Below are 26,559 nucleotides of genomic sequence, written 5' to 3' on the forward strand. Positions count from 1 at the left end.
AATAATTTGATACACATTTCTTTGACCATCACCAACTGCTCAGTAACTAGCTTATTGTAATGATATGAAATGGTCTCTCCATCTGCAAAGTATGAAAATATCATTTGGCACATTAAAGATGAGCTTTTCATGATCACAAAATATTATTTACCAATGTAAATAATTATCTATACCACTTATCCAGTACAGGTATAAGGGGCAGGGGGCTAGATCCTATCCCAGATGTAACTGGGCAAGAAGTGGGGTTGACCCTGGACAGCTCACCAGCCAATTACAGCAATTTAGACATTTAAATCAGAAAATTCTAAGAGTGTGCAGTTCTTAAGTATGACCGAATCACCCCCCGCCCTCTTTTTTTATTTGCAGTGGGAGATAATACAATACTTTGGGGAACCTTTGTGCAGCTTTACAATGATGCATTAAAGGATGTTATGACACATGAGACTTCCTGCTGGACAAGTAAACTCAAAATCACACACTTACGGAGGGACTTCCCAAGGTCAGAGTAAACAAAGGGATGTTTTTATTCAGAATCCGTTTATTCAATCTATCACACCGGGATATGGTGCTGGACAACAACAGTGAACAAACAACACAACGCATTTGTCAAAACGGCTCAAAAAAAAAAAACCTTAACATAACACAGGTTTAAAAAAAAAAGGAAAATGAACGAGACTGCGCAGCATGTTGTGAGTCTGCTCTTTGCTGCAACCAAAAAGATGTTCTCCAACTTATTTATACACAGCCAAGATGATGTTTTTAAAACAGACCAATTTTGACTTGTTTTGACTCTGTTTGACATCCCTTGATGACGCCATTCTCCAGCAGTCTCATTAGATCCACTCTCACCTGAAACAAAGAAGCGAGAAAGTACAGCTGTTAGAAATAAAAAAAAAAATGAAATGACAAGTCCTAACAAGTGAATTATTTTTTTAGCCCAGCAGGGGGCTGTAGCTCGCCTCAGGAATGTCCATCATCCTCCTCAGCTTCTGGTCCCTCCAGTTCCAGTCCAGAATCACATAACGTAATGACTGCAGGTTTAAGCCCTCTGGGTAAGAAAAAGAAAATTGTAGTTGGATAAGAATCAGCGATGTGATGAATGTGATGCCGTCATGTCGACACTAACCTTTCTCAATAAGAGCATTTATCCTTCCAGGAGTGCCTACTCCAATATGGCTGATGCCCTTCTGCAGCAGCTTCACCTGCTCCTCAATCTTTGCAGGGAGGGACACACAGAATTGATCATTTTGTACAGAATGTAGTCGCCGAAAAGCTTGAGAAATGTTTTGCTCTTTCTACAACCTTGATGTGTTTTGCAAAAAGTTTAACGGTTTTGGCTTCACCCTTGAAGGTGGTCAGCTGTCTGTAAATAGAGCAAAAAAGATAACACTAATTTCTGGATTCTTTGCGTAGAAATTAAAATCCTTTGTGTTTGAACCTACTTGATGAGCTCGATGGTTCGGAGAGCAGAGCTGCAGGCAATGAGGAGAACTACAGAACTCTTCTCTGTGTGTTGCTTTTGAATTTTTGCCCATTTGGGACAAACTAAGGTATGAGAAAATCAAAAATATATAAGTTTGAATGGTGAATGCAGAGCTAATAACAACCTTTACACTCAATTTAGAACAAGGGTTACCATGTTTTAGATATGAAGAGAGGCTGTGAGTCAAGTCATTGCTAGACAAAAAACAGGAATCTGCGGGAATATAAGGGAAGTCAGACATTGTACTCGGTGCATCGAAAAATCTGATTATTGATTGAAATTTTGAATACAGGAGTGGATCTTCAACATCTCACCAGGCAATTTGAGCTCCTCCATCTCGATAACAGAGCGCTTATCTGAGAAATGCTGTGCTATCAGGTTCTGCAGGTCTGGAGGACTAGCTGGTTTTGGGTCAGAGGAAGCCAAAACATCTGAAATGGTTTTCTTCTTCCTCTGCAAAACAAATATGCTTATTGATCTGCAAAACAAATATGCTTACTGATAGTGACTTAAAAGGCCCAGTGAGGACATTGAGCAGATTTCAAGCAGAACTGTTAGGACTCACTAGACGTTTAACTCAACTTGATGATGATCAAACACTCTATTTGCAAAATAGTTAGAAAATGAAAAAGTATTTCTGAATAAACCCAAACTCTTTAGGAAAGTTCTCCAAAGTGGGTCGGGGACTCGTGACTCATTTGTTTTGGAAAAGGAATTATTGACATTGTGGTGAGAATTTTCAAGGGAAAATAATATATATTTCTTTTCCTACTGAAGAAAAGAGCCCGGTGGCCAGAAAACTGTTTTGACAAAACGAAAACAAACGCTTTTGTAAGTGCTGGTTCTCACCACCGTTCAGGTAGCGGCAATTTGAATTCCCAAATGATCAGCAGGCAGTCAGATCACTGAATCGGTTCTGACAATGATTCTCCCACTTGTATTCATTTCAAGACAGCAGCGTATTGCAGGACTCCTGAATTGCAAGTTGCTCCCTGCTAGAGTGATTTGTGGTTTTAGCAAGGGAATGGGGCTGGGGATCAGGATTGGGGCTTTGGCTCCTGAAGTGATGGAGAATACACAACAGTCCAGCGGCTCACTGGCTGACACAGATACCCCCTTTTATCTGCCGACTCGTAGCAGTGACGGTGTAAGAGCGAAACTGTGTATTGTCAGAAAAAAACCTATCTGTGGGTCCAGAAATTGTCAGTAATGATGAAATTGAACATTTTCAGCTTTGTCAGCATCAACTGGTACGATTGTGGCTGCAGAGTGTGAGACTGTTATACGTTGGTATTGTCCACCTTATTGACGTTTGGTTTGCTCTCAAACAGCAGATACTTTATTTTACAAACTGACTTGCAGGCAGTGTATTGTTCTGCTTTTCAATTCAACAGAAGCTCTGCAACAAATAAAAATCAGGGTACAACTATGTGTGACCAAAGCAGCATGCATAAAAAAATCATTTCCTGGGCAACACTTTCACTCACCTTCCTTTTCTTGGGAGATTTAGTTGACATTTCACAATCGGCCCCCGTCGTCTTAATGGTCTGTGACAAACACATCAGCGGTTTGAATTCAGTTAAAAAACAAATAAATTCTGACTGAACCTTAGTTAAACAGCTAGTTAAAATATTTAAAGGTAAAAAACAAAACCACACCATAATTCAAATTATTTTTTTTTTTTGTTTTTTTTCATGTTGCAAAACAAAATTTAATCTATAAGCAGGAAAACACCTAACGGTTAACACAAGAGAATCTGCAGTGCAGCAGTGAGAAATGCTGTAATATTAATGTGATACCTGTTCATTTTTTTTCCTCTTTGCGGCTATTTCTGCTTTTTCTGTAACCTTTTTCCTCTTCTCTGCTTTACTTGGTGGTTTTCCTGACGGATCTTTCTCCGATTTCTCCTCCAACTGAGACGAATCTAAAGCAGACATTTTTTCATTACAATCTTCCATTCATAGGCCGTCTCACACCTTGGTTTAATGCAAAAACAAAGAGAATGGAGCAAATTCCAGCTTGTTTAAGGTCATGAGCTCATGGAGTAAGAGGAGGAAAACGACTTGGCATAATGACATCCCAGGCTTTCAGCCAACTCTCCAGCACAAACTGCAGTAACTACAGAAACAAGTGAAATTACCCAAAATAAGAACCATGCTACCACCCTTAAGGATGATTAGTGATGTGTGCTCAAGTATTATCTAAATTTGCAATTGAACAGCTCTGTGAAATGAGAATTGGACATGCGGATTTATTTAATAATATATATATATTTTGAAATGCTGATGAGATTAGCAACATGATCCAGTAATGAGCGTGTGGTAAAACGACTAAAATACATTTTAAAGTCAAGATGGGGCATTAAATCCATAATTGTATTTTTTTTTTTTTTTATTTAACTATTCAGATACTCAAAAATCAGACCTATCCCTTGGTATTTTAAATACCAAGAATTTGTATCAAAAAATGCTGACTAAAGTAGAGGGTCCAAAAACACACATGAAACTGTATATAAATTTCACTCAATGCAGGCTCAATAGAAACACCATACCATCGTGATAATGATGAGTAAGTTGTGCAGGAGAATATGCAGTTTCTTTAATTTGTGCCTTTTTGGGATGGTCTACATACGCCCTGGTGAGCACGGAACTTTTGGCAAAATACATTTAATAAATATTTTCAGGGTGATAAGTTCTTTTGCTCAGTTTGGACTTTGTGGGAGAAGGTGAAATGAGAAGGCTTTAAAGGATTATCTTTTTTTTTTGCTTTCTAATGTAAGAGTCTTAGGGATGGTTTTGACTGATGCTGCTGCACCAGAACATAGTTATTATTTCTAATGATTTTTTAATACCTTTTTTTCTCTGAGAGTTAAGCTGTATCTGGGTGCAGAGTGAAATTTCACATATGCTGCATTTATTAGCAGATTCTATTCTGATTCATCACTACAGGATTATATGATTGACCACATGACAGGATCAATTGAGGCTCTGAGCGGAACCTATAGAGTGTCATGCAGCTGCATGTTTCTACCACTTAAGAGTATGAAAGGTATGTGTTAAATAGACCCTTTGAGTATAAACATAGTTGCATGAAGTTGCCAGTGGCCAAAACTGAATTCATATGACAATGATAAAACCATAATTACACATGTAACCAAGTCAAGATTAAAAAAAAAACAAACATTCATGCCAGCCTCCTAGTCGTAAATCAGAGAAACCAGTAATTTCTGCCATGATATCCCCCGCGTGGTGAAAAGAAAGAAGTGTCTACATACAGTTTGTGAAATGGCAGCTCAAACCTCACTAGTTCAATCATCTCAGTTCATTTGAGAGGGCGGAACGTCAGTTTGCATCTGGTTCGAATTCTTAATGCACCACAATGACTGTGGGCTCCCAAAGGTAGCTAATTTAGGATTTTTAAATTATGTGCTTATAAGGCTGATATTATATGTTGAATGGATGTTATCCACTGATGCCTATTGCTTTTAGTAATTTTTGGAGTTCATGTTGCGCACATGTGTAGTAGATCAACAGTGGCCACGATGGCTGAATTGCTGCCTTTAAGATCAAAAGTCTAACCCATTGTACGGTAATCCAATCTGATGATAAATATGGTTGAACTGGTTAAAACCACTGGCAAAGATTAGCTTCTCTGACCACTTTAAAAAAAATATATCATTGGCAAGTGATGAACCATTTGCCAGTCGCAACCAGTTTGATAATCCGTCAGAGGCCCATCAGGAGGAGAGCAGAACACATTATTTTCCTTAAAGCCCTCAGAGCTATTCTTTTCTTTGTTTCTCACTGTAGAAATCCTCTCTGATTCTGATCTAACTGATGAATAAAATAAGACATATTTTATTTTTGCTAACAAGACAGGAATATATATATGAAAGATATAAAGTTTACTGACCCATTCTAATTTTGATAATGGTTTGACATATATAAAATAGACATCCAGTCAGACAGGATTTAAATAGCTGACTGAATCTGATTTTCATTTTCAATGTTGAAATGAAAAATACTCTTGTTCCTGGTCTATTGGTCCTGATCTAAATTACCCTTTTTAATTCATTATTACATTGAAGTGTTATCATTCACTACAGAAATCATCAACTTTCCAAATTCATTTTGTACAAATAGGACATTCTTTTGCATGTGGTATTATGTACCGCTACTCTGTCACAGCGCCAAAATACCAAGATTTTGCCAATTCACTGACCGCTTCAGAAGTTGTCACCATTGTATGAGTTGTCTACACAGTTGTATTTTGCTGTCACTAAATCTGAAAAAGAATATGACTGACTTGACCACAGTTGGTGCGGGTACATAGTAGGATTGCACATTTAGCTTCCAACTCCAGTTGCTTTTAAAAGGTTGATTGAACTTACTAAAAAGAAAATCACACGGATGGAAGTGAAGGACCTGATGTCAGTGTTGTCCTTCATCAAGGTCTCATTGATGCAAAAGATAAATTAAACATCCAGCATAAGACATTAGATATCTCCTCCTTTTCCCGATTCCTCCTCACACCCCTATGATAATTTTTTTGGAACTAAACCTTGTGTACTACCACACTAACTTTAACAAAAGAAAATTTTTGCCCTAAACTCTGAGCGTGAAGTAACTTTTTCAGTCATCGTTCACATACATTTTTTTGATGGCTTCCAATGAGGCCGCTGGGAAAAGCTATTTCTCCTTTCAGCAAAACAGTGGTAAACCTGAAAAGAAATTTAAATAACTTTACATTGGCCTTAAATTTTTACATACTCATGATATCTTTGTGGATTGATGGGCGTAGGATTTACATTTGTTGGTTTTACTTGTTTTTTGTGTTTTCTGTCAATTGTCAAACTTCATCCCACAATTTCACTGCCATAGTCCTTTGGGTTTTGCTACATTGAAATGTATCGGGTAATTTTTGCTCTTTATTTAGTTCAAATACAATGACTCAACCATGCCACAAATTGTTTAACCCTGTGGTTGAAAATACATTGTCTGATATGTTATTCCACAGGCCATTTCTGATTAGTTACAATAATTCGTCCATCCACACACTCCCACTGCTGAAAGACATCCCCTCCACATGGATGGACAAAGTCAATAACCCCATGCATTCTCTGTATCTCTCACTCTTGTCAGTACTCAAAGCTCTCAGTGTCATGCCGGACCGCAAGGGGAGAGTGAATATACATTGGTGCCCAGAACGACAGACATCACATCAGAACAATGGGATAAAGGCACCAATAAGGACGAATAAAAGAGCTGAAGATTTCAGTAGAAGATAGACAGATCATAATCAAAACAAAGCCAGAGGCTTTAAGTGATCGATCAGTGGGCCACCTGTCCTGCAGTGGGTAAGTGTTTTTTTTTTTCCTTTCCCCTGACAGTTTGTTCTCTGTCTAATGGAATTGCTTATCTGTTCCTGTGTGTAAAATCAGCTTTGCTCAAGCTTGGTGCAAATAGTCCACATCTGGTATTCCTAAGTAGTTTATTTGTTCTTCATTTGGCATAAATGGGAAAAGTAAAACTGTGAATTAAGAAGAGAAAAAGGGTAGTTCACCTGCATGATTCAGATATCAAAGACTTAGGTAGGTGCTCAATTTTGCAACACAATTTTGATTTTACTTTGAGAAATAATTTATGCCATCATAGAGCAGAGGCAAGAAGTATTCATCAATGTTCAGGTGGTAGAAGATCACAGATCATGTGCATAAAAATAACATTGAAAAAGGGAAGTATAAGCTACATTTAACATAGACTAAAAATAGACAGCACAATGAGTGACTCCATGTACAGTTGTTAAAGTGGGTACTATTCAGTGGGCACAAACTGTAACAAACTGTATTCACAACCTATTCGTCCATCTACAGACAGTATCTCCAGTTAGAATAGAATTTTTTGAGTAAATTTGATCACCCAGTATAGCTGTATAGAAATTGTAGCCACATTCTCACCAAGGGCGACAAAGCCGTGGCCAAGACAAAGAGTCTTACACTGGCCCTCCTTAAAGACTCAATCATTCATTTTCCCCCAACAACTCTCTGGAAATGTCCAATTAACACGTTTGCACATCTTAACTCCCAGATCTCTGCACAATATTTGAAGTTTATTTTGAAATAATGATGATGCCTTTATAAAACTGGCATGATTTAGTCAACTTTTAAGAAGGGTTTTTTTTTTTTAACCTGAGGCCTTCATAAAACGGTCAAACAGACTCAAGGAATCAATAGTAATATTCTACTCTGACTCGGAGTTATGGCCCAAGCTGCACACCTATATTCATAAAAAGAGGCTGTATTTCAGTTTCCTTAAGTACATGATTTGTAACATTACTGCACTGGATGGGATGTGCTGTGCTGAACCAAGGGAGCCAAAAATTGTGTCATTATTAGTAATGGCCCCTGGATAATACTGATCGTTTTCACAGATTGCCGCCAAATAGGAACGTAAAATATAACTGAAATGAATAATAGGAATACAAAACTAAAGTTAAAAACACATAGATAAATAAACTGCAGAGGTTTTCTATTAGGAACAGACAGCATTGCATTTCAACAAAGACAGCTATGGTCCTTTTAGTAAACCGGTGTATTAAAAGAAAATTTAAGAAACCCCAAACAAAACAGTTTTGCTTTTCGATGCTGTACTGATGTGTGAAAAAATGACTTCAATAACTGAGGTTCTAGCCAAATGTTCACAATTTTTTTTCATTCAAAATGGGTTGATGAACAAGTGGAGGATGTGATAAAGGTTCTTTGTTTTAGAGTATAATTACCCAGGTTCATTTCAATGGGGTTTAATTCCATGAGGTTAAATTCCTTGTTGAGGACAAAGGAAGGGAAAGGCATCTTCAGAATTCAATCCCAGAACCTTATCTCTGTTAATTTTTTTCTTTTTTTTTTTTGCATTTCTATACAAAGTCCTGAACGATCCAGCAGCATACATCAACTCAAACTCCATACTTGCGTTCTAATTGGTAATAAGTCCTACAACAATAAAAGTAAATCTTGGCCCTCATATTTATTGGCTATCCTGAGAGAAACTTTGATATTTAGGCTAGTGGCTGATTTGATTTGTAACACATAAATAAAAGAATGAGTAAACCTGAAACAATCTATGACACTCATGACCTCCAGATGGTGGGTGTGTAGTGAGGCAACTCAGATAACAAAGATCAATGAATGTCAATGGCAGTAGTAGGGATTTAAATGTAGCAATATGAGGCAGAAATGTCACCTATGATCAAGATCAATGGGAGTGACCGGCTTAATGGATGGTTAATGGCCCTTAGTGGATTCAAAGAAAATCAATCAAACAGTTCCTGGAAAAGGATAATTGTTTCAGTTTCAGACAAAGAGCACCAAAATGTTTTTCAAAGCACGATGAGGCCCAAGTGAACACTGCCACTGTTTGGATACAACCACTGTACATAATCCTGGATGAGGTCCCAGTAAAATCTTAAACACCAACATGATTAAAACACATAGTTATGTATACTATCTAAAGCGTCACTACCTGGTCATCCTGACCACGGGGTCACCAAGAGACATCAGAAAGCCTCCGTGCTGTGAGAAAGTAAAGTCTCATCGATACAACTTGGACATGATACCGAATCTAACCCAAAAGGATCCATTATACAGTCATGGCCATTCAATCTCTTGCACTGATGCAGACTGCGTGTTTGTATATTCTATAGACATATAGTGCCATACACACAGACACAATCTGTGTGCTTCTGGAAAGTAGAGAAAGGGGTGTTTGTTTAGCGGTAAGTGGAATAACCTTCAGAACCAAACATATGAATGTGTTGAAAGTTTAATCAATGGACAACAGACAAACTAAATTAAAAACTTGTGGTGAGGTAAAACTCTAGGTAAAAACTAGGTACAACTAAATTCAGTAGAGGTCTTGTTACAAAACTAAGTATGCTTCATATTTCTGTATTGGACAATCCATTAAGTCAACTGTTTACATTCTATTTTTCATTTGTATTGAAGACATAGATGTCAGTCCTAATTGCTGGAGTTAAGTCAAAATCTGTTTATTTCCCCTCACATATTTCAGATTGCTTGTACCTCATTGCTTGAGGTACAAATCAAATATGGATCAACTTGTCAACTGAGGAAAATTTGAAGGCCTAAAGTGTAATTTTAGTTTCCTGTCTCCTGTTTAAGCATGTTAGATTCTAAAATGTTATTAAAAAATGTAAATTAGCCATGAACAAGTGTAGGAAGACATTATCACCAGCAGGCGGAGCATTGGATGCATTGTGAAGTTTAACAGATAACCAGTTGCTCACTGAAGCTACAGTACATATTAATACAATTTAAATGCTTTACAAATTTTTGGAAGCGTCACAATACATTCTTTATCTCAACTTGGTTAAGCAAATAGAAACACAAAATGCTGGTCCAAGTGCACATAATACATTTACAATTCTTAGGTCAAAATTGTCCCTCATAAATACATCAAAAAGCATACAGGGGTATGGATGTGGGCTTCCATGTCTACATTAATGTAATAACAGTCATGGATTGGGTGATTAATTTTTTTGTGATATCAAAAACATGTTTTATACGCCTAATATATATATGCAATATATAGTTTATTTCCCATTTTAACCACTGTATAAACCTTTCCTGTTTTTCTATGTTTTGATATCTTAGGTAGAAAAACACCCAGGAATATGATGGCTCGGTTGTACATTTGCAGACAAATGCTTTTTCTTGCAGACCATATGAAATGCCAAAGCTGGAAAAACACAGATGGATTTCATTACATTAATGATGGCTGCAGTCGGTTTAGTTGATCGAGACCCCTGGCCTCTGGTTTTGTACATGCCTGCTCACTGATACGGCTCACTGGGACAATGAGTGGAATGGGGCCATTATTAAAGTTAGTGGTTACACCTTTTCTTTTCCTGCTCTGACAAATAAAGATGTCTGCCAGGAAAGCCGCTTAGCAGTCTTGGCAGAGGTCTAACACTCGTTGTGTCTGAGCTTGGTCACCAAAGCTGCCTTTACTCTACACAGTTCTAGTGACCTAATTTTAGATTTTTTTTCCCCTTCCCATTTGATAAACATCACATATACGTCATGAGCCTGCAATCCTATTAGTGGGGGAAAAAGTATATGGAATCCAATGGTCTTTCATTAGTTTCAGGCATCATTGGTATGTGGAAATAAATTACATATAAATGGATATTATTCAATTTAGTTGAACAAGTCACCTTTAGACGCCTGTTGAAATCCTCTCGTCGTGGCAACTGCACTTAAATTTCTCCACTTGAATACATATCATCCCTCATCCAAAAGGCTTCTTCAGTTCTAATGACCTGTGGGGAGTTTCCAAATGTAACGGGTGTATATATTTGTATTATATTTGGAAACTCCTCACAGGTCATTGGAACTTAAGAAACCTCTCGGATGAGGGGTGAAACACCTTGAAGTGAAGAAATTCAAGTCGTAGGCCACATATTGTTGGATGATCTTCAATAACTCCCCAATCTGCTGTCGCAGAATCTTTGTAACACAACATTTGTTTACTGGTGTGGGATTCCATTCAAAAAATGGGCAAAACCAGTAGGTGTACAAAAATGAAATGAAAACTGATAGCTTTGAGCAACAATGATGATAAACACTATTGCCACTCACATTTGTAAGTGGCCGAAGCGGTATTTAAGTCATTTGTAAATCTGCCACGCACAACCAACAAATCGCAGGAAAACAATGAGGGCTGATGTTTCAGATAGAAAATTCTATGTTTTAAAAGTATCTTTGTGATAGGAGAGAAATCCCCCACTCGCAAGACAATTCTGCATTATTTTGCAGGTTCAGTTACTCACTGTCACACAGGGATATCGCTTACATAACCTTTTATTTCCAACAATTGAAGAATTGTTCTAAAGAATTCCAAAATTCTGATGCCTTCAAATTCCCATGTAAAGTCTTTTTTTTTTTCAATTTTGGAGCTTAATCATAGTCTTGTTAGTGAGATTTGCAGATTTGTGCCATCTTTTTCACCAAAGGTTAAACCACAAATCAGATGGGCAGTTTGTAAAAATCATGTTCTCTTGCTTACATGTAATCTTTTCCAATTTTAAATTCTTTGTCCTCTTAAGGCCAGCTTCAAACTGTTTCTGAACATGATATATAGGTGCCAAAGAAACATTAATTGCAGTTCCCACATTATGCCAATTTGCATTCACGTTCTATGCATCATACATTTCATTCTGAATTGTCCTGTAGCTATATTTTTTGAAATGGTCAAGACAAATAAAATTAATGTTATGGATACATTTGCAATTTAAAATACATTGGGACAATAATAATAATAACAAAAAGGTTATTTTTGTCTAATGGATTTTGTCTTTATGCTTAAGGGCTTCACTTGGTGAATCATTTATCAGTTTATGCCACCACATGGATCACGCACATAATCATAAAATACAATAGTTGATTTCAGGTAACAAAATTCGTAGGCCATTCAGTAGTTATGTTTCGGTAGTTGGCTTTCTAACTTTATAATTTTTATAATTTCTCTCTTACCAGTTATGCATGTGGTATTTTGTTCCTGCCAAAATATACAATCGACCATTAGACAGCAAATGACAGTGCATAATGCCAACTTAACCCTGGAAAATTGAGGTCAAAGAGATCTTTAGGATAGACTAAAGCACCTAGTTATGACAGGTCAAAATTATATTATGGGGATCTTTTGACATTATTTGTCTTAATTTTGCATGCAGACTTAAGCTTTTCCCCTAAACCCTTTCCTTATGGACAAATACTCTCTGGTTTTGACTAGATTTGCTCAGTTGCTCCTTCAAAATAGTACGTCTGCGGATTTATATGCTTTGGCCCCCACTCTGGTTTCAGTCTGCTTCTGAAATTTTGGCCCATAAATGTCTGTCCCTGCTTACTGTGTACTAACCCTACTATTGGTTGTTATGGATTCTAACAGCCAAATTAAAGCAGATGCAAAGTCTGTTTGTGTGGAAGTATTTGTGAGATAAAAAGAAGAGTAGGCAATAATTGTAATCCACTAGATATATGCCACTGTTTCTTCTATTGGATTTATGTATGTGCATTTAAGAGATACTGTTTAATTTTCCCAGGGATAGATTATTTATATTATTTTAGCTTCATGGATATTTAAAGTGACTTTAGAAGGGAAGGATTAAAATGTAATTTTTAAAAATTGCAATTGCAAAATACAAAATCATGCAAAGAGCAAGATTAATGTTTTAGTAGTACTGCAAATGCAAGAGGTTTACAAATATACATAAACAAAAAAAAAAAGGTTTCACTCTTTGAAATGCAATACAACAAACACTTTGGATGATGTTCTGCATTCTGCAAATTATTCATGGGATTCTGTCCTGGTGGTTCTGAGTAACAAAACTATCTGACCTACTCACTATAATATGTCTCCATTCTGTCCCCTTTAGAAATGCATCCCCTTGGTAAATGCAGGAAATGGAGGAAAGAAGATGCGGAGAAACAAAACTCAGAGCATTCCATCCACCCACGCCCACCCCTCCAAATCCCCACGCAGAGTAATAACAGGAAAGACAGGAGAGAGAAGAGGAAGAGCAGGCATGCAAAAGACGACCTCACCCGGGATGACATGCTGCTTCTGCTGAGTATTTTGGAGGGGGAGCTGCAGGTAGGTCTTTAAGTCACATACAATTCTTTAGATGACAGTGTGGTAAGACAGTGTCGTAAGAGCAGCTAGAAAAAAAACACATCGTTCATGTCCATTGTTGTGTTCTTGTTACACCAGGCCAGAGATGAGGTAATCACTTTGTTGAAATTGGAGAAGACAGATCCTGCTCTGCTTGAGGCCCATTATAGTTCCAATGGACACAAGGCACTCCGTGCTCTACAGAGAGATTCCTTGCACACACAGCATGAACACCTGCAAGATGTGTGCACAACGCCAGTTGCTGAGGTACCAAAAGTAAGAAACCAGACCCCATAAAGAAAACACTTGAATTTTTTGAAAACATTATTCTCTGTCATGAGTGGCACATATTTCTGATGTACCATTGCAAAAATAAATTGCTTTGCTCAACAAGTATTGGAGTAATTAGATCTTTTCATCTGTACCAACTACATCACGAGCAACCCTAAGCAGGTTACATGAGGAACCTTTCTGGCAAACTGTGTAATTCTAGTGAACACAGCATTTGCATCTTAGACTACAAATTCTAACTTGCAAAAAAAAATAAATCATTATTTTCAATCAATCTCTGTAGCAATTGTTATTTATACAGTTGTTGACCGTTACAAGGTTGTAAAGGCACAGCATGGAACATGTTACCAAAAGTTGTTTGGTCTAATGGTATTGTAATTACATAGCAATTAGTATTAGTCGGACTAAATAAACACATTTTGTAAACTACATTTTTCTATTCCATTAACAGAAAAGGAAAACTTAAGTTGATCATCAGTTGCCACTATTATGAAAATGTTGTGTTATCTTTCCCCCAAAGAGTGAACACATTCCAACTCCCTTTGTTATTTGCCATTCCTTTGCAGCCAAATAATTTGATAACGGTCCAGATGCAAGCATCTACATGGGAACATGACCAGTTTCTGCAGGTGTCAAACTCCCAGAGTGATGCCCTTCACAGGCTGAAGGAGCAGCAGAGAAACCACGAGGAATTTGTCCATGACAATTTCTGCCTTACTACTGTACTAGAGGAGGACAGAAAGAGGTTGGTGTTGCCATCCTTTAATGATCATAAAAATACTTGATCCAAATGTATAGCTCCAATAAAAATATCAGCACTATGTTGAACTACGGCCAGTATTATGAGTGATATAGATAAAACGATACAGATTTTGAACAAGTGTAAAGCGACAACAGCAATTCCAGCACACTGAAACAAATCAGATTACAGCTCTAAGATATAAACTCCTGCAGACTTAGATTCTTTATTGGCTTGTAACCCCTTCCTGACTGAATGTATGTGACCTTAAAAGTCTACTTAAAGTTACTACTCTCAGACATAGTCCATTACATCCTGGACTGGGTTGGCCTTGTGGACAGTTTGGCTTGGTCTATTTGCAGTTTTGAATGCATTCATGCACTCACGAGCAATTACATTTAAAGTCTAAATTGGCATCTTTCAACCCGTAAATATCAGTAATACTTCACAGCACAGGATAAAACTCTCTAAACTAAATGAACTATGGATTGCTGGTGGAGAGAAAGATTCATCTCCCCTAAGTAAAAGCATGTTCAGATGTGGCCTATGGGTATTACTAGGCCTGACTAGAGGGTCATAGGTACTGCTGTGCTATTTGAAGCCCAGAACAGGATTGTCCTGCAAACGTCCACGGTTGTCTCAGCTCATGTACCACCAAAGTCTGCTCTGTAATCTTGCTGCACAAGCCGAACCTGCAGTGGGACTGCAGCAATACCAAGGGACCTGTTTCTGCATTTGTGGGCTGAAGTACAAATGTTTTGTTGATTCACCACAAGCACACAGGCAATAAAAAACAAACAAAAAAGTCATTCCCCATAAAAGACTATTTTTACTAGAATTAGATCTACTCAAATAAAATGGAGGAGTATTTAAATATGTACATATGTAGTCTTTATGGTTCATCCTGACCTAACGCTGATTAACATGAGTGGAAAGCATATCTGTGGTGAGATGTAAACCGCCTGTAGCTCATTCTATCGGCATCTCTTGAAAACTGAGAATTTTCCAGTCTCTGCTTAACGTTTGAGATTCTAAATGCAAAACATCACACTTGATCTTAGATGCGGTCCTTTTCATGTGGGTCTCCATCCTTTCCTGCTTATACTTTGCCCTGCTATAGCCTCAACCTTTAATTGAAGGTCTGGGGCAGTTTGTCTTTAAATGTATTTTTCAATCCCCCTATGCATTTCGTTAACTAAATACTCCTAGCCAGACGTGGCTTAATATCAACACCTCCCCTTCCTCATTTGCCAGAAGAAGCAGCTCCACATGATCCATTGTACAAAGCAGATGACCTGTTCAAGTGGAGAAGTATTTGATGAATTCAAGTCGCTTAATATAAAATCATTCGTACCATACTGTGATCTGTGTTGCATGTCAAAAGATGATTACACCGGCAAGAAACAAAGCAATGATCTAGTCCAGGGGTGTCAAACTCAAATACAGAGTGGGCAAAAATTTTAGAATTGGCACAAGTCGAGGGCCGGAGTCATTCAATGTTTATTGAAAAATGTATTTTAATGAACTTATTGCACATATTGACCCTGAAACCAACAAAGCTTTTAATATATTGCCTATTATAACATTAAAGAAATTAACGATCAGTTGCAACAATTTTTTATGGCTCTATCTGCAGCATTTCCAGGGTAATTTCTCATGAAAATATTTTTCCACAGAAAAAAAAGAATTTCCTTTAAAGAAAAATCAAACATGCCTTGTGGTAGCAAGAAAAAAAGTACAAAAAGAAAACATACTACAGCTCAGTCTTCTGCTCTCTCATGTTCTCTAGTCTAAGCCAGAAACTTTAACTTGGAACTGACAAAGCTTATAAATTCTTGCCTATAAACAAACATTAAATACGAGAAAAATCTGTTGCATTTATTTCTTATGGCGCTATAAACAACACATTCTCATCCCAGTATGTCAACCGCCTGACAAATGGTGAAGCTTCCCTTTGCTTCACATACCGGCGCATTAGGCACCCCTTTCTCGTCGGGTGTAGAGTCAGTGGAGCAACGCAATTTCTCATTTAGAACACAAATATGTGCAAGCTATTAACTCTGCTTTAATTTTCATTATGTTTAAAGAGAAAGACATGACGCTCCAGGTCCGTCAAAAAAAGTGATGAGAAAGAGGTTCCTAATGCGTTGGCATGTAACTCGAAAGGAAGCCTTCAACATTCGTCAGGCAGCTGACATATTGGGATGAGAATGGGCTGCTATAAGCAGCTTTTCCTGAGAAATTTTCCGAGTAATTCCTTGAGCAGTTTCTCACAGATTTCTGCCCACCAGGCCACTCTTTTGGCTGAACATTGCGGGCTCTAAAACTGTTGTCACAGCCGCAACTTTACCGCAAGGTAGGGCCATTTCATTTACACTATTAGAGCTACTATTAATATCCTGCTGGCCAAAGATAATCCCATTGTGGCTGCATTTGGCCCGCGGGCCTTGAGTTTGATATCTAAGATCTGGTCATTTTCAACTTCAGCGATCAGAATATGAGTACGGCTGTGAATGTTTTCTTTAAATTGTCACAATAGCAACAATAACCAAGCACTAACACGTTTATACTTCACAAGTAATCCATGCTCTCATCTGTGGACCTTAGGGCTAACTGTAATGTATTGATCACATTATCAATAAAAATGGATTATGTTAGCAGATCTGTTTCACAGATGTGAAATTATACATTACTTACGCACCAACACTGGAACTTTTCATCAGGACCTTATATCATTCAATACTTTAGTCATACAAATACAAACTCCTTTGGTACTCTTTACTATTGTTAGCCTATAGCCTATAACATTCTCTTCTGTCATGATTGCAACGAAAAAACAACACAATATTGCTGAATTATATCCATGGCTTAAAACAGGACATTTGACAGAGAAGAGAGCAGTACTCTCACATAAGGGCTGTATTACATATTGGCACTGCTGGAGGGTTTTCTTGGAAATGTCTTTGAGGGATCAGTGCATGGTTGTAATTGAGGACAAGCAATGCACCAGCCCCTCCTCTATGGGAAACAGGACCTCATGAACTCTATTTGGGAGTTGCTGCTATGTGTGTGTGTGTGTGTGTGTGAATTGCAAGGAATATTGAAATCACTCATATTCCACAAGACAAATACCTAATTTTGAGCCTTTCCCCTTTAGGGGTCCTCGGGGGCAAGGAAGAACAATCCAGATGGTTGATTTATACAAAATACCCTATTCTGATTGATAGCTTCTGAGTTTAAGAAAAGCTATCTGACTCCAAGGATAAGACCAATGTCCTAATATTCTAGGTGTGGCACCAATCCCACATTCTACCCGTATGTAATAATTAGTAGGGTGTTGACATATCTAGGATTGTATCCCTCTGTATGAAAAAACAGAAGTAAAATGTTTTTATGTTTAAAATGCTGAATGTCAAGAAAACATTGATCAAAAAGACAGAATACAATCTGCTTCATAAGCAGATAAAACCTATAACAAGACATTGATTTTTTAAATTATAATAAACATGAATAAACCACTGGGAGCTTAAAATGTCTTATTTCAGTTGATAACAAATATGTAGAGACCTTGCCCACAGTTCCTTTGCAGCAAAATGACTTGTGTTCCTCAATATTTTATTGGTTGGAATGATAATAATATATATATATAATAAATAAATAATGATTCAAAATTAATTCATATATGGTTTGGCAAATATACATGTCCGAATAACGAGGTCTAACAAGTGTCAAGATTTGTAAATACTTCAGCCATGACAAAAAAAATCCCTTTGGGAAATTCATTGTAATTGAATAGAAATATATGGCTAGAAAAAAGAAGGAAATATTAAAAATGCCATGTCCGATGATTCCCAGAGGGAACTAGGTACTGAAATGGGATCATTTTTTTTCCCCAGCAATCATTTTGCTATTCTTGTCATTATAGGGAAGGTTTCATCGGCATGGGAGTTGCTGCAAGCAATATTTTCCCATTCTCAGCCCTGTAACACACAAAGAGGACAAATATGTAGACACTAAAGATCAAATGAGAACAGAAGAAATTAATGTTGCTCCAAGAGGAAGGGAACTTGCAACTAGAAATGAGCATTTGTAATTAATACAATAAAATAAGAAGGTGGAGTGTGGAATGACAGTGGGATTAAATATTAAAGAGTTAAGAAGATAGAAGAAAAAAAAAAAAGACACATGGATGTAATTGTGGGCTGATGTCATCCCTCAGTCAGGTTATCAAGCCCCAGGCAAAGCAGATACAACACACAAAACATGTCACTTCTTAAAACCTGTGAGAGCCCCTGAACACACCCACCCACACAAAATATAATACAGATTCTAGATGAGCTTGAGCTCCTTGGACATGCCAACACATTCTGTGCTTCCCATTAGCCTCTTTGGCATGGCTTTGCAATGATCTCATCTGGAATGGGCTGCACTCCAGTAAAACACACGCACACACACACGCGCACGCGCACACACACACACACACACACACACACACACACACACACACACACACACACACACACACACACACACACACACAGTTGTGTTTCCATCAGTTTTGGGAACATTACATTGATCCACGACAGTCATTATGAACAAATGCAACCCTAAGGTATTCTTGCCACAAATAATTCTTCAATGTTCTTTAAACTAATTTAAAAAAGAAAAATATGGTTGGCCAAAAAAGGAATGTTGTGTCAAAATATATGGGTCCTCACAGCATTAGGAATAAAATGTCAATGCAAACACATATGCACACTCACTCACACACGCAAAGCAGTTAGAACCTGTACCCATATAAGGCTTTGCAGATGATGTCATGGGTGCCACTGACTACGAGTGAGACTCAGTGTCGGAGTACTTCACATAATGTTTGGTTTTTCGGATGGAATGTCCACATCATTGGGTTCTCTGAGAAAGGGAGCGGCAAAAGACGAGAGACAATTTATTCTCAGAGGATTGCAAAACGACAGAGTCCAGCAACTTAACACAGGTAGGAACATTCGGAAGAATTGTGAACCCAAGAATAGAACAACTTTGGAAATGTAAGTCACTTTGCAAGATGAGCTGACACAGGAAAAAAAAAAAAGTTGTTAGAATCTGGAAAAATAGATGGTTACAGTTGTAAGGACATACCCAATAACCATATTGCAATTTTTAAAGTAATTTAAGACTATTTTTTTTCTTCACATCCCGGATGTCTCTTTTTTGTATTCATATTATTGATATGTGCAAGGCTTTAAGACATTAAAAAATCTGTTAACAACAGAAAAGGGCACAGTTTTGGGTATGCCAAGGTTACAGATTTACATGATATAAAAAATTTCCAAAAATTGGAAACTCTGCTGCATGGTCAGTTGTATACACTTTAAAGTTGAATATAATATGTATCCATGTAACTAGATTGTCTTGGGATCAAAATTAAGTGTAGTCCCGGATTAAATGGATATATTTGCACCAAGTTTGATTTGATCCTGAAATAGGATCAATGGATGTTACATAGATGTAATTCACAAAAAAAAAGGTAGTAGCAGTAACTTTAGAATTACTACTTCTGGAAAAAGAACAGGCATGTCCAAGGATACATGTATTTTGCATTTTTTGAGAACTAGCAATTATTATGAGTGATTAAACCAGCCAACACATCACAACATTCTATATTTCAATAAGAATGAAAATTACAGTGCAGCTAAAATATTTCTTTGTGTAAAACTGTCCTGAATGTAGCATTAGAGGGGTTGCAACCTGTTTTGCCAAGCTCATAAAAAGGTCAGTCAAAACCAGCCAACATGGATGTTTTAATGTTGTCTTTGAAAACAAACAAACAAACAAAAAAAAAAAAACATTGATCCATTTAAATACCTTTATTTGATTTTGATCTTGTTTCTATGGATTTTAATGCTTTCTTCTCTTGCAGTTGATTCTGGCTATTTTGATACCTATGATAGCCCTTTGACAATTTGCGCAACTAATTTCTGTGATAGTGTGGTAGCATTTCAGGTGCATCATAAAGTGACCTACTTAGACAGGATGATTGTAACACATTTGATCTTATTTGCCTAACGCAATTCAATTTGTGATTTTATATCTTTGGTTGTTAGTCACTGGTCTTATGAAATCTAGCCACAAAGATACATATATCTGTAAATTATGATTCAAGTGAATTGAGTTTATTTTATTGTCCTCAGAGAGCCAGGAAAAAAAACATTTGCAATCTATAAATCATGGCCTGGTTACACAAGCAACTCTAGAGACTTATTTGTCGGTAGATTATTTAAGACTGCTCTCTCTAAAAGAAGTTTCAACATGAAAATAGTAAAAATGAACTTTCTTCAGTAACTGGAGCAGGATCTTTGTAAAGGAATACATCTGCTCAGTTTCCTTTTGTAACATGTTGGCATAATTAGCATCAAAAAAGATACTTGGTTCAGTCTCACTTTAGTGAAGGTCCACTAATCTATGGCTAAAATCATCTAGGTGGATACAAATACTGCAGGCGAAGCAAGGGGAAGTCTTTTTGTTAGGATGAACTGCCCTTTTAAATGCATATTTACATACTGTTATGTATCTGGGGACAACCGAGGAGAGGCAGCACTTGGCATACTAGGTTAATGTTGACAGTCTAGAATTACTCCCCAACAGGGGAATTCCAGCCGTTTCTTGACTGGAAATGGGGTAATGTCGAGGTGTACGGAGAGCACAGTAGGAGGGTGATTGGATGCAGTGTTAGGGGTACTCCAGGGTAATGAGACCTCTTAATTAACAAATACTCCCTGCCAAGGGACCATCTGCCAGGGTTGTCAAAACATCCTCAAGCATGCCTCCTAGAGAGAAAGGTGCAACAGCATGCTTACAACACAGGCTGCATCCTCATGGACTGAGGTTACCAGCGATCGCAATGCAACAATTAAAGGGTGTTAATATGACTGTGCAGAATGTGTCTGAAGTTAGCAACATAAGACTCAGCAGTAAACAAGTATCACACCAATCTTCTGGGCATAAGTGTCATCTCTTTCTTTCAACAGACTCAAGCTCCTGATTGAAAAGCAAAACCAATACCAAGAGTTTAAGGAGAAGATTCATGAGGAAGAAGTGTTGACTCTAACAGAAGAGTTGAAAAAACTCAAGGCTTTTGCTGTAGTGGTTATAAAGGAACAGCAACGTATGAGAGAACATCTTGAAGAACAGAGGTGTCAAGTTGAAGAACTGACTGCAATTGCTGACCATTTGAGGCAGGTTACCAGTGTCACTTTCCCTGCTGCAGAAGAAGAGGGACTGGAATCCGTGAACACGGAGGTGCAACAACATAATCCATTTTTTAACATCTGGCAAATCCATCATACAATGAGCGATACACTTACTGATGGAATGACTCAAAATCTGTGTCAGAGACAATTTGTTGACCTTGAGGGGAAAATAAACAACGGGAGAGAAATTGGGCCAAAAAGGCTGCTGTCAGAAGTGGAAGTACTGAGGAGACGGCTGATAGAAATGGAGGGAAAAGATGAGGATCTTATACACATGAGAGACCAGTGCCAAGAGCTGGACCAAAGACTTGCAAGGGAGATCAAACACTGCTGCAGCTTGAAAGTGGAGGTGGATAAACTCAATGGCAGGATCTGTGAATTAGACAGAATAGAGGAGGCTTTGAGCAAAAGCAAACAAGAAGGCTGTGTTTTGAGGGACAGCTTGGAAAAAGAAAGAGAAATGGGCAAGAGGTTGTCTGATGAAGTAGATAGTCTAAGGGTCAGGGTGATGGAGCTGGAGGCTATTGAAGGCCAATTGGAAAAGAGTGAGGCAGCTATTAGACAAGACATGGCCAAGCTCCGGTCAATGACAGTCGTGTTAGTGGAGGACAGAAATAACATGGCTGACAGACTGCAAAAGGCTGAGGAAAAACTCAGCAGGAATGAGAACAAGAAAAATGAGCAGAGCAATTTGACAATGACAGAAAAACTGAAAGTAGAGAGGCAGCAGATGCTACGGTCTAAGGCAGATTTAGAGGAAAGGATCATGGGCATAGTGAAGGAAAATGATGACCTACGAGCCAGAGTAACAACAGAAAAGGAGAGGAATGATGAGCTACAGAGTAAAATAAGTATAATGAAGAAAAGATTACAGGTCCTGGAAAACTGGAAAGAAAAAGAGAAGTACACTCAATGCTCTTCCTTCAACAGCATTAATCATCAATGTCAAAAAGAGGAAAACAAAGTCAAAAAACTAACTCAGGAACTAGACAGACTGCAAAAAGCACTCCGGAACAAAGAAATGTTGGAGAAACAATTTATTAATGTAGAAGAGGACTTTAAGTTACTGGAAAAGAAGTTTAAGGATGAACAAACAAAGTCTGATGCACTTGCAAATGAACTAGAGGGTGCCAAGAGAGAACTTTCTGGATATCAACAGGTAGAGAAGGAGGAGGTAAATCAAGAACACCTCCTTCTTTGTCATTTGCAGAAGGAACAGGTGAAGTCCAGATTGTTAGGAAGGGAAGTTGAAACTCTGAAAGAGAAACTCAAGACTCTGATGGAAACAAACGAATCAATCTGCAGGATCCAAGCAGATCATTCAGTTCTGCGGGGGAAGCTGACCCAACAGGAAGCCAGGAATACAGAGCTGGCCATAGAGATGGGGGAACTGAGGAGTGAGCTTGACAGATACAGACGGATCAAAAATCTGTCAACTAATAATCTCGAGCCTGTTTCAAATATTCATCAGACCGACAAAGAGGTACAAACTGAACCAGCAGGTGACACTCTATTCTATAAATACAGTGGCCAAGTTGCTTGTGCGAATGATGAGGAATTACAAGGGAAGAAAGACGAGAAGGATGCGAATCACAATGTGCAAATGAAACACAAGAGAGGCCTACCAACAGTCAACCACCTTAATAGCTTAAACAGTGCAAACAACATTGTGAGCCAAAAGATCAGCCATTCAACCAATGGCACCAGTATGCAGCAAACGGTTAATGGGGAGGTGATGATGATGACACACACACCTGGGCAACCCCTGCATATTAAAGTAACACCAAACCATATTCTGAACACGGCCACACTAGAGATTAGTGGGCCAACTGCAGATGCAGCCACATCTTACACCAGCACAGCAGTCATTCCATCAAGTGGAGCACAACCGAACCAGAAACTCACCATCATCCAGAATTCTGCATCACCTTCGATGAGTAAAACCCACGATTCAAGTCCTGACTTTAAACCCTCTGCACTTAACGGAACACAAGTCTCGCAAATTTTAAGCCTAAATTCACTACGTTCTGTGGCAGCCACCCAAAACAACTCTTCTGTTCAGATTTTAACCGTCGGAACTTATTGTCCAGAAGTAAGCCACATTGCTAATGAGGCTCCTTTCTGCAAGACTCCTGAGCGGCAAGGTAGCTGGCAACATCTGAGATCAAATAGTCAAATCAACAATAGCCCCAACATCATCACCACAGATGACAATAAGATCCATATACATCTCGGAACCCCATATTTCCAGTCACACAGTCTTCCAGAGTCCGTGGCCCCGTGCTACCTTCGACATGAGCAAAGGACTCACGTACTCACAGATGGTTGCCGTGTCAAAGGTGCTGGCAGGGTCACCAGTAGCATTACTATATCTCCTGCGACCTCCCCTATTTCACACTCCCCCAGTTAAAGAACTGTGGCAATTTTGACACACACATGCACACACATATAGAAATAAAGAACATTGAAAACTGATATGCATGGTTATAAGATATATCCAACATAAATCGCCATATATAAATATGGTGATTCATGACACTGACTCTTCTCTTAGCAGGAAGACACACAAACAAATACAAAGATATTTTGTCATGAGACGATGGGAAAATTAATGGGTGTAGTTCAGCAGCTAGTCACAGTTATATCAAAATTTCCTCTCACATATCTGTATGTGTGTGAGTGTGTGTGCGGGAAAATGCAGCTCAATGTTTCTGGCATGTAACTTGAAAATACAAGCAAGGTTGGTTGTTCGGGATTTTTAGTTAATTGGCTGCCACAAGACTATGCAAGATTCAGTGCATATTATAAAACTTTATTTTCACAAATACCTTTGAAAGTAACAGGCACTTGTGTGTGAGGGAAGAAATGATAGGCCACAAATTCCTTTGTGAACAGTGTTGATCCAAAGTAACAAACAGATAAGCCTAATGAAAGTTCTAAATGCTTTGATCATTGATAGCGCAAGAGCACACCATAGCCGGATGTGTTTTTTTTTTTTTTTTTTTAATATAATCTTTTTTTTGACATTTGTATGTGTATGTGTTTGATTTTAATTGAAACGTCTTCTCAGGCAGCGATGATTAGTATATGAAGCAATTTGGGATCAGTGCATTTCTAATTTTTAGGGGTTTTACTTGGAATGTGAAAAATATCTCATTCAGAGAGATGATTTTTGAAAAGACATTCATACCTTTCCATGGTCATTCATATAATTAATTGTAAATAACTAAGTTTGTATCACCACCCCTATCAAACATTACATTGTATCACATGATGTTTACAAACCTGGGCAGTTACTTCAAGGTTAGGCTCTGAAAATTCATCTTCATTACCGAAAAATACAAACAAAGAAGTGTTGTAATGAAATTCAGATGCCTATTGGACCATGACCTAAACATGGATTTCTTAATGACAAGTTCAATAATACAATACATTTCTTGGTGTGACTAACAACAGAATCAGCTGCCAGGAACTAACAGTTACTATTTTTCCACATAAATAAATGGAAATCAGCATATAATCGCTGTTCTCTCAAATGAAAGGAAATGGAAATAGAAGATGTGTTAATTTATTGTGGCCACTACTCATAACTACCTTAGACTGTTGATTTTAATTACATGTTCTAGTCACAGCACATGTGACAATTTTACCATCGTTAGAGCAGTAAGACTCTTAAGCACTGTTATATGTATGGAAAATAAAGATGAATGTTACTGTAGCATAGTATTAATTTTTCTTCCATGATTTCTGTATACCTTTTTTTTCTGTCTATATAATAAGAGCAGAGAATGCTGCATTTAAGATTAAAGACAAAATGCGGTGTCCTTGTAACATGTCATCTCAAAATCTTTTCCCACAGCATTTGGTTGAAAAATAAAACTGATACAACAGACATTGAACAAATTGTTTTTTTCAGACTCTGTGAAGGTCTGGGTTTCACTGATTATTGCGTCAGTTTTGTTGAGTTTTAAAGCCTTACCCTGGATCAATAGAAAATACAAACAAAAGAAAAAAAGTCTTTTAAATGGAACAACACACAACAAAGGGCTGGTTCTGCTTTCAGAAAAAAGCATAATTTAAAAGGCTCCTTCCTCTTACCTAGTATTACGATTTTACCCCATGTATGTATTGTAACGTGACCTAGCCTTTTAAAATAAGAAAGGGGTATTATGTTTAAATGGTTAACAAAACGTAGGCCCTTCTCTTAATTCCAATGTGTTTTCCATGACTGAGAAAGAGGCAAGGTGAGCCGGACTTCCGGTTTTCCAGGCAGCAGGTGAATGCTGGGTTCCCTGCCACCTCAGAGTCTGCGCCACTTGTGTGTTGCCTTCACGGAGGCGGAGAACGCGGTCACGTAAGTCCAACAGGCGGAGGATACAAACTGTGTCAATTGTTCCAAGCCTGCTTTTTGTCGTTCAATATGAAGGAACTCGCTGTTGCTTTACAATCTGGATATATTTTGTATCTGTACCAAACATGTTTCCATACCGCCTTGGAAAAGGCGTTCGAATACATATGATTAGTAATTGGTGCGTACGTCTGACCTCTATTGGTGGGAACAGCGAAAGACATTGTCTGAAATCACTGCGTTATTTGTATGTATCTTAACATATAAACAAGATAATGGTATTATTATTGAAAGGCGGAAAGAAGATACTAGAGTAACACAACTGTTGTGTTCTTGGCTTGGTTACCTTCAAAGTATTGTTGAGACGGTTACTTTTTGGTCGACACTGACCCACGTGTTTACACACCCTCTGCTCACATGTCGAAATGCCAAAGCTAGCATGCCAACAAATCCAGAACAAACATAGCGCATGTTTGGTTCTGTTCAACTGGACGTGTCACCATGGCAACAGATACGTAGGCTTTACCAGACTTATGCTGAAACTCTGGCTGGTACCGGCAGGCTAACGTTAGCATGCAGTTCGCAACATCAGTCCCAGGAGAGCTACATGCAAACATTAAGTGTCCGCTCATCCAAATACAAATACAACCCAGGTCGCACGATTGTCAGCCACAACAGAGGCAGAAGACACGGGAGATTGACAAGATACCTGAATCCGACTCGTGTTTCCACCACTCTTCTCCCAGATCGTCACCCATTTTCCT

General features: G+C 38.1%; 2 protein-coding genes across 2 annotated transcripts; one reads left to right on the forward strand and one right to left on the reverse strand.

Annotated features, from left to right (window-relative positions):
* On the reverse strand, positions 1 to 26,559 carry cmss1 (cms1 ribosomal small subunit homolog). Its single transcript, XM_086144546.1, has 10 exons — positions 26,505 to 26,559; positions 3,283 to 3,407; positions 2,971 to 3,030; positions 1,798 to 1,936; positions 1,637 to 1,696; positions 1,443 to 1,545; positions 1,303 to 1,363; positions 1,127 to 1,214; positions 960 to 1,048; positions 1 to 849 (listed from the first exon to the last, which is right to left on the reverse strand). The coding sequence occupies exons 1-10, from the start codon at positions 26,551 to 26,553 to the stop codon at positions 760 to 762; spliced, it is 864 nt and encodes a 287-aa protein (XP_086000672.1). The 5' UTR covers positions 26,554 to 26,559; the 3' UTR covers positions 1 to 759.
* Positions 4,450 to 25,328, forward strand: LOC147234547 (filamin A-interacting protein 1-like). Its single transcript, XM_086146034.1, has 5 exons — positions 4,450 to 4,531; positions 12,935 to 13,152; positions 13,270 to 13,446; positions 14,028 to 14,206; positions 21,226 to 25,328. The coding sequence occupies exons 1-5, from the start codon at positions 4,450 to 4,452 to the stop codon at positions 23,855 to 23,857; spliced, it is 3,288 nt and encodes a 1,095-aa protein (XP_086002160.1). The 3' UTR covers positions 23,858 to 25,328.

The sequence above is a fragment of the Fistularia commersonii genome, chromosome 4 (assembly GCF_037954325.1).
Source record: "Fistularia commersonii isolate RoL2024-O1a breed Wild chromosome 4, RoL_Fcom_v1.0, whole genome shotgun sequence".
NCBI classification, from domain to species: domain Eukaryota; kingdom Metazoa; phylum Chordata; class Actinopteri; order Syngnathiformes; family Fistulariidae; genus Fistularia; species Fistularia commersonii.